The 13,020-nt window shown below is 48.7% G+C and overlaps 1 protein-coding gene across 1 annotated transcript; it reads right to left on the reverse strand.

The window, feature by feature from the left end:
- Positions 1-212: 212 nt before the first annotated feature.
- Positions 213-11,678, reverse strand: DES (desmin). Its single transcript, XM_056851028.1, has 9 exons — positions 11,074-11,678; positions 6,141-6,201; positions 5,184-5,279; positions 4,721-4,882; positions 4,462-4,587; positions 3,678-3,898; positions 2,632-2,675; positions 789-871; positions 213-392 (listed from the first exon to the last, which is right to left on the reverse strand). The coding sequence occupies exons 1-9, from the start codon at positions 11,622-11,624 to the stop codon at positions 351-353; spliced, it is 1,386 nt and encodes a 461-aa protein (XP_056707006.1). The 5' UTR covers positions 11,625-11,678; the 3' UTR covers positions 213-350.
- Between the last annotated feature and the right edge of the window lie 1,342 nt (positions 11,679-13,020).

The raw sequence follows: 13,020 nt of genomic DNA on the forward strand, positions 1-13,020 counted from the left end.
CTATGTGCAGGTGGTGGCCAGAGTGTCATACCCTACAGTGGCAGGAAGCCTCCCTCCAATGCATGCACATGGACATATGCAGACACAGAGCTGGGCCTCTCTGTCAGCCCTCCCCCTCCCTTCCCCCCAGCTTCTGGGGCAGGAAAAGCAGAAGGGAAGCAGAAGAGAGAGGCCTTGGAGGACTGGGTGAAGAGAAAGCCTCATACACTTGGTTGTGTGTGGGGCTCTCCCACAGAGCAATCACAACATGGGTATGCAGGAGAGTGTGTGAGAGCCCACAGCCCCAGCTCTTTGTGCACGGGAGGGAGAGGGTTGAGATGGGCCAGCTGCCTCTCTAGGGATGACTGGATCTACAGCATTTCATGTTGCTGCTGCATGGCTTCACTCACCACCTGGACAGCAAGAGAGAGAAAGAGAGGGAAAGGTTAAGAAGAGCAGGGTAGCCCCATGCCTATTTCTAAACCAGTGGGACCCTATCCTCACTTCCATTCCCATCCAGTCCTAGTGCTCCCCATTACTATGATTTCCTGTTGTAGAGAAAGCAGTCGATCCCAACCACCAGGAACAGAGAAATCTGGGCAAGAGTTAGCATGTCCTAGGCCAGCCCTAAACCCCTCTACCTGACAAACCCAGCAGTCTTCAGTTTCGGAAGATTATCTGCTCCCATCAGCAAAAAGCCATGAAGGGACCAGAATTCACACCAGTTTTGAGTGGCCTTTACACAGGTTTCCACATTGCTTTCTAGGCAAAGGTTCCATTCCTTGGTGGCCCTAGGCTTGCCCGCTTACCTCCCCATCACGTGTCTCAATGGTTTTGATAGTCACAGTTTTCTTGGTATGGAGCTCAGAGCTCCGCTGCTCTGGACTGGTCTCTGAGGGACAGAAAGAGTAATTAGTGAGTAATGGCTGTACCGTATGCCAAGGGAGAAAGGGGACGAAGTCACCAGAAACAGAGCACAAGGGCTATGGGCCCTTTTCTAGAAGGAAAGCATATCATTCTCCTGAAGAAAAGGTGTCTATGCTTAAACCCCTCATTCTAGAGGTAAGGTCACCTTTGATCCGTGCAAGTCCAGTCCAGAGACAGAAGCTGCACCGCATGCTCATATATGTGCATTTACACATAGATTACCTTGAATATGCATGCATTCTCACACAGACACTCACAGTAATACTGGTATATAGACTGCCATACATCTTGAACTTTGGGCTCAGCTACACATGACATGGGGGGGGGAATGGGTCTCCCTTGTAAAGATCAGGCATGCGTAACCCAATTCCAATTGTAGCATGAGGGAAGGAGGGGTCTTGCCTCCTCCCCTAAATTTTCTGGACTGAAATGGCCCCATGGAGCTGCTTTTTGTCCCACTGGGGAAACGTAGGGGCCTGTACGCCCTAACAGGGCAAATAGAGGCTCCATGGAGCTCTTTCAGGTCAGAAAAATAGCACAGGGGAGAAGACTTAACCCTAATCCTTGTGCCATGGTGCCAGTCTGACTCAAGGTCCTCCCACACCTGATTTTTATGGGGGGGGGGGATGCTGGGAATTCTATTTACAGAATTCCCAGTATTTCACACACAATTGCATACATGTATTTGTTCCATCTTTAGACACTTTCTCAAAGTTCCAACTTTTTCATATAGAATGAAGTCCAAAACACCGGGAGGAGAGAGATGGCATATGCTTACAGCAAAGGCCTCATTCACCCTCCCAAGCAAACACAGTCCTACCTGTGCCAAAGCAAACCACCCCCCAAAGCCTGGTTGCAAGTTTGGTCTGCTGCAGCAGCAGCCAAAACAGAGCTTTGATTCTAGGACCAATAAGGATTTGGGTTTGAGCCTTTGCTTAATTAGCTATTTGCATAACCTATTGTGAACAGAAGATCTCGCTAAAGAACATTTATTTGGAGGGAGATCCCCTCTCCCATTTGGGATTGCAGAGCTGAATTATTATATGGGATGAGCTGTTATAGATAGGGTTGCCAGCTCCAGATTGGAAAATACCTGGAGATTTTGGGGATGGAGCGAGAGGAGAGCAGGGTTTGGGGAGGGGAGAGACCTCAATCAGGTATAATGCCATAGAATCCATCTTCCAAAGTGGCCATTTTCTCCATGTGAACTGATCTCTGTCACCTGGGGATCAGTTGTAATAGTGGGAGATCTCCAGCCACCACCTGGAGGTTGGCAACCCTAGTTATAGAACTGCTGTGATGGTGTTCAAGAATTGTTGTATCACAATGAATCTTGACCTTCATAATATACTGTTACATAGGAGCATTTGTTATGGATTTAACTACTGAAAGTATAATGATGATCTTGGATGATATTTGGTCTCTTTTGATAATTGTATCTCTAAAACATTTTCATTTTATGGGGGGAACACAGCTTGGGTGGAGTATGATGATCAACCCAAAAAAAAAGTAGCAGTTGAGGAAAAGGTTAAGCACTCATTCTCTTTCGGAACTTATTTGTCGCCACATGAAGCGCCTGTGTTTGGCTGCACACATTTGCATGTAATATGTAGTTCTTCCTTCATAAGATACCCCTAACTTAAAAACTGGGCTATCCAGTTTCACGTGGAATACAATAAATGACTTCCTCTCACACACTGAGAGGCCGGGGTCTGTGTCACTTACCTCGGAAGTTGATTGCAGAAAAGGTTTGGATAGGCAGTGAAATTCTACAGGGGAAAGAGAAAAGGAATAGCAATGCAGTCACTGGTTTCTGTTTGGATTTCTTGGCTGTTACTGCCCTGACTTGCTCGTCCAAGGAAGATGCTTGACTTCTTTCTGTTTCTGACCCTGAACAGACTGTGCACCTTTTGCTTAGTCGCTGAAACTGTTTCTAGTCATTTTTAGAACAACACCGTCTTACATTGTTCAGCATCTTCATAAAAAGGGGGCGGGGGGGCAAAATATGCTCAGCCCTAGGGTTCCCAAGTGTCTGCTTATGGAGGGTAATGTACCGGCCATCGCTCCTCTTGCCCGCCCAGGCGCCCACTCTCAGCTGCGGGCGGGCAGAAGTAGGTGGGGAAAGGGAGGGGGAGCCATCCTCAGGAGCCCAACTGAGGCTGCGGATTAAAAAACGCCTTGTTTCCTCCCCTCGAACTACACTCCTTGCTCCTCCCAGGGCCTCCCCGCTGATCAGCTGTTTTCTCCAATCAGCTGTTTTGCACGAGGCAGGAGGACAGGGTGCACTTTCCCAGCCTGTTTTGCCTTCCTTGCTCACGCATTGGGGTGGTCGTCTGGGGCTGCTTTTTTTTATCCGCAGCCCCAGTTGGTGCCGGACATACGTCATCAAGTCGATGATGCTGATCTCCGCCCCCAACCCCGCCTCCCTAAACCGCCCGCGGGTGGCAAAGAGGGACCTGGCAACCCTATGCAACCCCCTTTTTTCTCTTTTCAAAATGTCCTTTTACCCAAAAAGTCAGTCAGGCCTGTTTGTTTCACAGGTGACAGCTAACTCCACCAGACATCAACACAGACACATCAAACACCTGACATGATTTTCCAGTTACCAAGCACAAGGATTTTCTTTAGGCCTCACAGCAGGATCCGAGGCCCTCCTGGACAACTAATCAAAACATCCTCAAAGCAAGATTTCTGAGGGATGAAGCTGTCAGCCATGCAATCTCAGTGCACTCACGACTAGGTCCTTGTAGGCATACAGAGCTAGCACTTACCTGCTCTCCTCGCCTTCCAGCAGCTTGCGGTAGGTGGCAATCTCCACGTCAAGAGCCATCTTGACATTGAGCAAGTCCTGGTATTCGCGCAGGTGCCGTGCCATCTCATCCTTCAAGTGTCGGATCTCCTCTTCAAGCCTCTGGATGGTGTCTTGATAATTGCCAGCCTCACCAGCAAAGCGCTCTTCCATCTCCCTCATCTGTCTCATCAAGGAGTCATTCTAGAAATGAAAAGGAAGAAAATCAGCACTTCAGAGCTTGTGAAGGAGGAGGACTAAAGGCACATACAGATTTCTTTACAGTTTCCTTATTCTCTCACGATTGCCACATGGTGAAAATGACAACTGCAGAATGAGGGCGGTAGCCATTTTACACGAGAACAAAACCAAACGAATGAGGGGGAAAATGGGGAGGTGGAAATGGCCACTGAGTAAGGAGGAGAAAATCAAGATTTCCACCCAAGCCCAAAACAACTTTGTAGCTAGGTGGAGACAGAAACAGATACTCCCACTTTCAATATGCTGAACATAAGAAAATGCAGGACTGGGTATGGAAAGCATGTGCTGTACCACTGAGCTATAGGCCATTCCTAAGAGACATGAAATGCCATCTCAGACAGCCACTTTGCATCTGTTTTATGCAGTATCTTATGTTTTGCTAGTGTTTGCTAGTTATTAGGAGTACGCTTCACCAGTTAGCACAGGAACATCTTTCAGTACTGAGGCAACCTCATGCCTGCCGTTGTCTTGAATTTGACACCTTCTCCCGCCACACTATGTCTCACCGTGCCCTTGAGTGCGTCAATCTCACAGGTGTATGACTGGATCTGGTGCCGGAATTCCATCATCTCCTGCTTGGCTTGGCGCAGTTGATCATTGTTTTTAGTGGCAGCCTGGGTTAGGTCAGATACCTATATGCAGAGAAGCAGGCAAGGAAGGCTGATTAACATCAGAGGATGCACCTTTGCTGTACCATGAATGAAGCTCACCAGAAGCCTCCCCCATACCCCTCAGCCAATGCAAATGTTTTCCTTTGCTCCATACCTTGGACTTGTACCACTCCTCAGCCTCAGAGATGTTCTTTGCAGCAATGGTCTCATACTGGGCTCGGATATCACGTAGTGCTGCAGTCAAGTCTGGCTTCGGCACATCCATCTCCACTTGGATCTGCTGCTCCTGTAACTGTGACTGCAACTCCCGGATTTCCTGAAGAGCCAAGGCCAGCATAAAATCAGCCCTGGTGCTGTACAGATGGAACTGGAGTCTCGCAGATCAATGACCAGTCCCCCTGCTGCCCCATGTCCCCCCCCCACCTGTCCACTTTCTTTCATATGATTGCCCTTACAGCTCAAACCTGGTCTTTATTCTCAGTTGCTGTGTCCCGTTCAATGCCCAACTCTATCCCATACCAGTTCAGCAGCCACACTCCTCCCCTTCTGGCAGCCATCATTCTGAGAGGTACTGAACAAGAAGGGAGAACCTCAAAGACACTTGGGTATGTGCTTACCTCTTCGTGCACCTTTTTGAGGAATGCGATTTCCTCCTGCAAGGATTCAATGCGCCTCTCCAAGTCAATACGGGCCAGAGTGGCTGCATCAACGTCCTGTGATGGCAAAGATAGCAGGACATTATCTCAGTGGTAACAGATGCCAAGAGGGGCCAGTATTGCTACAAGAGCACAGCTTTGCTGGGGCAGAACAAATTAGCTAAGTGTGGCTATTTTAAAACTTCATGCTTCTGTGAAGGCACTGGAGCTGCCCTCTGATATCTAAGTGACCCCATCTGGGAGTCTGGCCAATCAAAACCAAGTAGGAAGGTCTAAACCCCCAGGAAATGAGTGGGAAGCTGAGGCATGGAGGGCCAATTCACATGATCTTTGAGAAAGCAACTGGCCACCCATGCCTGTGTTGAAAGAACACCCTCTGCACTCAGTCCCAAGTTCAGTGACTTTCGTTTAAGCAACTGTGAGAAGTGTAGAGTGGCAGGGGTGCGCTGAATGAGTTTGTGCCAGGAATGAGCACTCCATGCTCCACTCTGCCAAAGGCACCCCAGAGTCCAGGATGGCTGAAAACATCAGCACAAATAGAAAAGAGAGACCCAGCAGCCACAGGCCCAAGGATCATGCAGGGGTTTTAGTTTTGAAAAGAGAGGCATGAGGAATGCAATGCCAAAAATCCAAACAAGTCTATCCATCTAGCATATTTTTATCCTGCCTGTTTCTCTCAGTTTTATCTCCACAGCAAGTCTGTGAAGTAGGTTAGGCTGAGAGAGAATAATTGGTCGAACATCACAATATGAGCTTCATGGCTGAGTGGGGATTTGAAACCTGGTCTCCCAGATCCTGCTATTACAAGTCTCTATCAGTCTGTGGACCCAATGACTTTCCACCTCTTTTGAAAGGCATTTTTTCTCCTCCCCCCCACGAGCCCCCAGCAAAAGGAACATTAGTAAGATCTAGACTTACAGCTCTGAAGGCAGCTAAGTTGTTCTCTGCTTCTTCCTTAAGATGGATCTCCTCCTGCAGCCTGGGAGAGCAGAGTAGAAAGAATAGCTGTCAGGCAGCAGATATCCCAGAGAAGACACTCTGAGGCCTGGATGTAGGACTGCATTTTACACTCCCCAGGGGGTCCGTCCAAGCCTTTGACCTGTGACTCCATCCAACCCACAGGAGTAATAGATGCATAATTATCCTACATTCCAGGGGGTGGGGTGGATTCTGGCTCAGGGCCAGGCTGGGAGCAGACAGAAGCATAATCCTCCCTTTGCCTGTTATAGTCAAAGCCTCAAGCACAAAGGCATGAGCTCACCAATGGACAATGCTTATTCCCCCCTTCCTTTTAGGGTAGCAGAACTTTGCCGCATGGACTTGTGCTGCAGCATAAGCCAGAGTCTTGCTAAGAAGAAGCATGGGAAAGTGCCGGGGAAGAGAGGACCCTCAGTCTGGGCTGCTGGGGGTGAGGAACAGCTGGGTATACTGAGGAACAGTCAGGGCCGGATTAAGACTTTTAGAGGCCCTAAATACTTAAAAGATTTTGATGCCCCGGCATATATGTAATTCAAAACATAAACAATAATAAACCATCAAATTAAATTTTATTTTTGAAATGAAACGAAACTTACAGTAAGATGGAAAATCGTGTTTATTTTTGTATACTTCCATTTTATTTATATTTGAAAAGTTTTCTCCTACTTTTTCTAGACCCTGGATCAGCTGCACCATTTGCAATTTTGCACCATACGGTCCGTGGTAAATCCGGCAATGGAAGATTTCTGTGGTGCCCCCTCCCCCTTCCCTTGATGCCCTAACCATGTGCTCATTTTGCTTATTGGTGAATCTAGTGATAGTGAACAGTGACAGTACAATAGTAGGTGTCAGGATGCAGAGACAGGTGGAATGCCACTGAGGTGCTGGAAAGCCCTCAGTGGTATCCCCAGCATTTGACATGTGAGAAGGATGAGATCATCACGTGGATTTGGACAATAAGGACAAGCTGTGGAGAACATGAGTGGGGGGGCTCTGAAATGCTCTGCCACACCCAAGCCCTCCTCATTTTGCCAGTCTTTAAGCAGCAGCAGCAGCAGCAGCAAGGCCTCAACCACCAACGGTTAGACCCACAACTATTGCTTGGATCAGCTTCAGCTCTTTGCAGTACCAGGACTTCCAGTTGCAATGACAAGCTTCCATATTTTGCCAGTCCCACCCCAATCTCTGCCATCCCTTTGCAGGGGCCCAAATGCAGGAAGATAGCAGGGGGACAGTGTGCCCCCCATTACAGATTTATGGGGCTCTTTGTTTATTCTACAAGCTCTTCCTCCCCCGAAACGGAACTAACTGATTGCAGAGGCTCCACCTAGAGAAGGTGTTTGTTCTCTGCCCTATAGGTGAATTCTAAGCCTCCCGGCAAAAGGATCCAGCTTGCTGTTTTTCTACGAAGAGCCACACGTTGACACAATGGCCAGGACATTGCAAAGCACTCTGGCATCATCTGGACCTGATACAACAGGATGACAAGCAGAGGCAGCGGCTGGAGGAGGAGGAGAAGAGTTGGTTTTTATATGCCGACTTTCTCTACCACTTAAGGGAGACTCAAACCGGCTTACAATCGCCTTTCCTTCCCCTCCCCACAACAGGCACCCTGTCAGGTAGGTAGGGCTGAGAGAGCATGACTGGCCCAAGGTCACCCAGCTGGCCTCGTGTGGAGGAGTGGGGAAACCAACCCGGTTCACCAGATTAGCCTCCGCCGCTCATGTGGAGGAGTGGGGGAATCGAACCCGGTTCTCCAGATCAGAGTCCGCTGCTCCAAACCACCGCTCTTAACCACTACACCAGAAATGGGCCCTTTCCCTCACTCGCTGGGCCACTGCAGCAGAACGTGGAAGGGTTAGTGTAAGATCCAGCATGCTTTGCTGACGAGTGGAGACGTCGGAAGTGGTGCGTGCGGAGGGAACCTGCCTCTCAATGGGAGAGTGTAAACCACTAACCATTTAGTACCAATGAGGCTAGTCCAGGGCAAACTGAAAGAGGTCTTTGCCCTCCAGGAGTCTCCGTCAGGATTTCTCTTGTATTAACCCTCAAAAATGGCAGAACTTCCCGTCATCGTGGCTCAGGGTTCTTCGCTTTTGGCTGGGCCCAGCTGCGCCTTGTCCATCATAAGAGCTAAGCCAGTGGGAGAAAAGCGAGAGCTTCCAGTTTCCCCCAGGCTAGCCACTGCCGCCGAGCCAGGGACGAGCCCTGTCCGGTTATTTGCTTCATCCTTCCTGAAGAAAGCTGCCAGTTTCCTTCCCCGACAAGGGCCTGCCTTTCCGGTGGGCTATTTAATCCTTCTGCTGCCCCAGCGTCATGATAACAACCCAAATCTGTTGCTACCAGGAGGTGTGTGGGAGCGGAAGGGCTCCCTCGAGCTAAGCCTTTTCGGAACTGGACACACTACACCACACTACATCTGGATGCAACTAGTGATCCCCCCCGCAGTCAGTTTCATGCTCTGGACGAGGGGCAGCTGCTCCACCTCACTGCTTTGTGCAGCTTGTGGCCTGATTCCAGCTCTGTGGTTGACTTAATTCTTCTCTCCCATTCCTCTTCTCCAGAATGAGGGCTGTGAGGCATGGAAGTAGGGTTGCCAACCGCCAGGGGTGGCCTGGGAATCTCCTGGGATTACAACTGACCTCCAGAGTGTAATGATCAGTTCCCCTTTAGAAAATGGCTGCAGCGGAGGGTGAACTTCATTGGTATTGTACTTGGCTGAGGTCCTTCTCCTCCCCAAACTCTGCTGTCTCCAGGCTGTACCCCCATATCTCCAGGAATTTCCCAACCCAGAGTTGGCAATCCGATGGGAGACATTTGGGTAATTGCAGTCTTCTAGCCAATCTGGAGCCCTGTAGGATAATAGCTTAGAGCTGCCATCTTTTTTTTTCCTGTGCAAAAGATGCCTGACAGGCAGACATTCAACAGTTGTGACCTTCCCTATAACTATGTTTCTTTGCCAGGGGAAAAAAAACTGCTTGCTGAATTTGCTTGGGAAAAAATATGGTGATCTGCACCCGAAGAACCAGTTCTTGATAGCGGGGTGTCTTTCAGGATGTTCTGCCCCAGGGATGGAAGCAGAACAAGATGAAATGTAGGGAACACTTCCTGATTATCATAAGTCCTGGCTTCTGAAGATCTAGGGCAGAAGTTGTAGCTGAGGTTGCCAACTCTAGGTTGGGACATTCCTGGAGATGTGGGGTTGGAGCCTGGGAGAGTGGGGTTTGGGGAGGGGAAGGACCTCAGTGGGGTAAGATGGTATATAGTCAACTCTCCAAAGCAGCCAGTTTTCCAGGAGAACTGATCTCTGTCATCCAGAGATCAGTTATAATTCCAGGCCCCACCTGGAGGGCGGCCAACCCTATAGCACACCCACAAAACAAACCTTGCTACCCATGAATAAATCTGGGTATTAGAAAGCTAATGGTGCATTGAATGAATGAACATGGTCACAACTGTACCTGTTCCAACGCTTGACGTCAGAAGAAAGATCCAACTAACATCTCACAAATGTGCTTGTGTGCCAGATGGTTGTGGCATCCATCTTGAAGCAGATTATTTTTAAAATGCTTTATAACCTACTGTGTCCCTGGAGCTCAGTATGTGGGAAGGGAGACAGTGTCCTCCCCCCCCCACCTCAGGTAATTGCTATACCAACCTTTTGAGATAGGTCACCGCCCAATGCCATTTTACAAGCTTAAGGCTGATCAATACAGTGGAAGTAAGTCATGGGGTTAGTTGCTGAGCTGGGATATGTAGACAGATTGCAGCAGGCAGGAAGGCTGACTCTAGGATTCAGAGACAAGCTTAACAGCAAGGAGCTCAGACTCTTCAGCTTATCAAAAGAAAGGTCAAGAGGTGGTTTGATAAAAGGGAAAACAGCTATTTGAAGGATGAGTGTCAGAAGGGCTTTAAGGGCTTTCTTTTTGTCCAAAAGACAGCAGGCACCTATTGCTGGGTATTCAAGCTAAATACCTTCCCATGAGAAATCATATCCTGGGGACTGATAAAGAAGAATTAACTGCCAGGACATACTGTCTACGAATGTCTGCAAGTGTGTAGGGGCATATTTTTAAAAATTGTCTCCAAATCAAGATGGGGTATTGAACAAAGACACAGTTTAGTCATCTTTGTTGGACTAAAATATAAAGGGAGGGTGGTTTTTTTTTGTCTCAGTAGTACTCTGTCCTTAAAACATATGACTCCCTGAACCAATGTAAAATCCATGGAGATTTTTCTAATCCAGATTCAAAAACTGCTTTTTCCCCTTACGCTGAAATAAGTTTATTTAAACACTAACATGTTTCTTTAAATTCAGCATTGGTGTTGGAACAACCATCTGGACTTTATAAAGATAGAACAGAAGACCTGAGGCAAGGGGGTGTTCTGGCAGGGGGGAGACAGAACCATCATTAGACACACCCTGAACTCTCACATATCTCTGTTCCAGGAATAAGTAGCTTGTTGTGTGGCCTGAAGCCAGCGTGTGGAAGAGACTGTACCAAATGACAAAAGCCTATCATTCTAGGACATAACTCCAGAGTTCAGCTGGAATGATTAGTGTAAAGGTAAGTGGTATCCTGATCAAAGACAGTGAGGGCACAGAAATTGGCAGCTTGAAAAGAAATGTTATGCCAGGGTGACATACGGTAGAAGGACCTCTGTTTTTCTTTTTTGAAAGCTGCAGCTGGGAGATGATACCTAACTTGAGGTGATTCTGTCTTGTACTGCCCTGTCCTGCTTACTGCTCCCTTTCTGGTCAGAGAAGAAAAGCTATATGGGGCTAGGAAAGAACCCCAAATACAGAGAAGCACAGATAGGTAGGGACTGGCGTTTAAGCTTGCAGCAGCAAGAACAAGCAGTTCATTCTCACCTTTGCTTCAGTTTCTGGAGGTCATCCAGTAGATTGTCCCGCTCCACATCCACACGTGCTCGCTGGCTGGTCAGAATCTCCACCTGGCGCCGCAGCTCCCTCAGCTCCTCTTCATACATCTCGGCTATACGGGTAGGCTCCTTGCCCTTGAGCCGGTTTACCTCGGCCACCATGAGTGCATTCTGCTGCTCCAAGAAACGCACCTTCTCAATGTAGTTGGCAAAGCGATCGTTGAGTTCCTGCAGCTCTACCTTCTCATTGGTGCGTGTCTGCAGAAACTCCTGGTTCATGGCATCGGCTAGAGAAAAGTCGAGGAGCTCACCGGAACCTTGATAGGCCGAGCGTAGTGGAGCGGAGTAGCTTGCGCGGAAGCTGGATAAGCTGGGTGGTGCGGCACCGCGGGACACCTGGTAGACCCGAGAGGTGACCGAGCTGGCCGAGGAGCCCTTGCTGCCAAAGGAGGCACGGGGGAAGGACGGTGAAACTGCCCCACCACCAAAGGTACGGCGGTATGAGGAGAGCCGCTGGCTGGAGGAATAGGACTGGCTCATGGTGATGGCTGGATGGGACGAAGGCAGAACGGCAACAGCTGCTCTGTGTGAGCAAGGCAGAGTCAGGAAGGCGATGGGAGCTCTGGCTATTTGTATCCCTTTGCCCTGACATCATCCAACTGTCTCCTCCCCACTTCCCCCTGCCCTTCACTTTCCAGCCTGGAACAGCTGTGGATTCCTCTAAGTGAGTGGAATGCGCTGTGGGGCTGGGACAGGGGGGTGGCAGTGAGCAAGTCATGGGATGCAATAGTTCTCTTCTGCTTAGCCACAGCTAGGCCTCCGCTGGGGACTGGCCTGGCATACAACCTTGGGGGCAATGAAGAGATGCAAAGGAGGAGTGTGGTGGGTATGAAAAAATGCTGGGTTTGGAAAGTGAAAGGCAGGGGAGAAGGCAGCTCGAGAAAGAATAGGAGTGATTCAGCAGAGGAACATGAGTGAATTACTTGGTAATATGCAAATGGCCGCTCTGTGTTTTAGAAACAGAGGGAAAAGAAGCTAAGGACAAATTAGAACATTTACATTCAGTTTCAGCAAAAGCAAAAATGTGTGTGTGTGTGTGTTTGTGTGTGTGTGTGTGTGTTTGGGCAGGGAAACAAATTCTCGGGGATGAGAATGAAGCCAAATTATGGGAAGGTTTATATTAACAAGTCTGAATCTCTTAGCTTAATTGAAGACTATTTAATGCAGGTACTAGAAATAAAGCAGATGGGGCGGGGGCTGGACCATTCCCTGCCTAGGGTGACTAGTATACCACTGGCCATATAGGGGGCTAAACCATAGAACACAATAGATAAGTCCCAGGGTGGGGTGAGGCTAGGGGTGTACACCTATTTCAGTTGTGCAATTGGAAAGCAAAGAGGCTTCTACTGTCTGCCACAGCAGCTGGAATGCCTGTTTCTGGTAAGCAAGGGAACACATATTCCCAGATCACCAAAGCCAAGTCATCCTAGGTAGAACACAAGTCATCCTAGGTAGAACACAAAGGGTGTTGCAATCTCTTTGGCTTATATCCAGGCACCAAGAACAAGCCAAATATCCTTGGAAAATGGGGCAGAAAAGAGGGGGTATTTTGGCTACTATCTTTCCATCCCAGTTTGGGGGCTGAGTCACTGACCCATCAGCCTGCAGTGAGTCACCTTGCATATCCATGTGCCCAGAATGGAGCCAGCCTGTGATGTCAGACACTATACTCCCTGTATTTCCTCCTCCTGTGCATTTCCCAAGCGGTAGCCACTAAACATAAATAGCCTCACTGCTATGCAGTCAGTCAGTGTGCTATTCAAAGCCATAGGGAGGGAAGAGGGATCCACGGGCAACGAAAAGGCTGGTAACCTTTGCTGCTTCTGGAGAACAGCAGCTCCAAAGTGTCAGCATTTCTGTCTCTTGAAGGTAGTTG

This window comes from Euleptes europaea, chromosome 6, assembly GCF_029931775.1.
Source record: "Euleptes europaea isolate rEulEur1 chromosome 6, rEulEur1.hap1, whole genome shotgun sequence".
NCBI lineage: Eukaryota > Metazoa > Chordata > Lepidosauria > Squamata > Sphaerodactylidae > Euleptes > Euleptes europaea.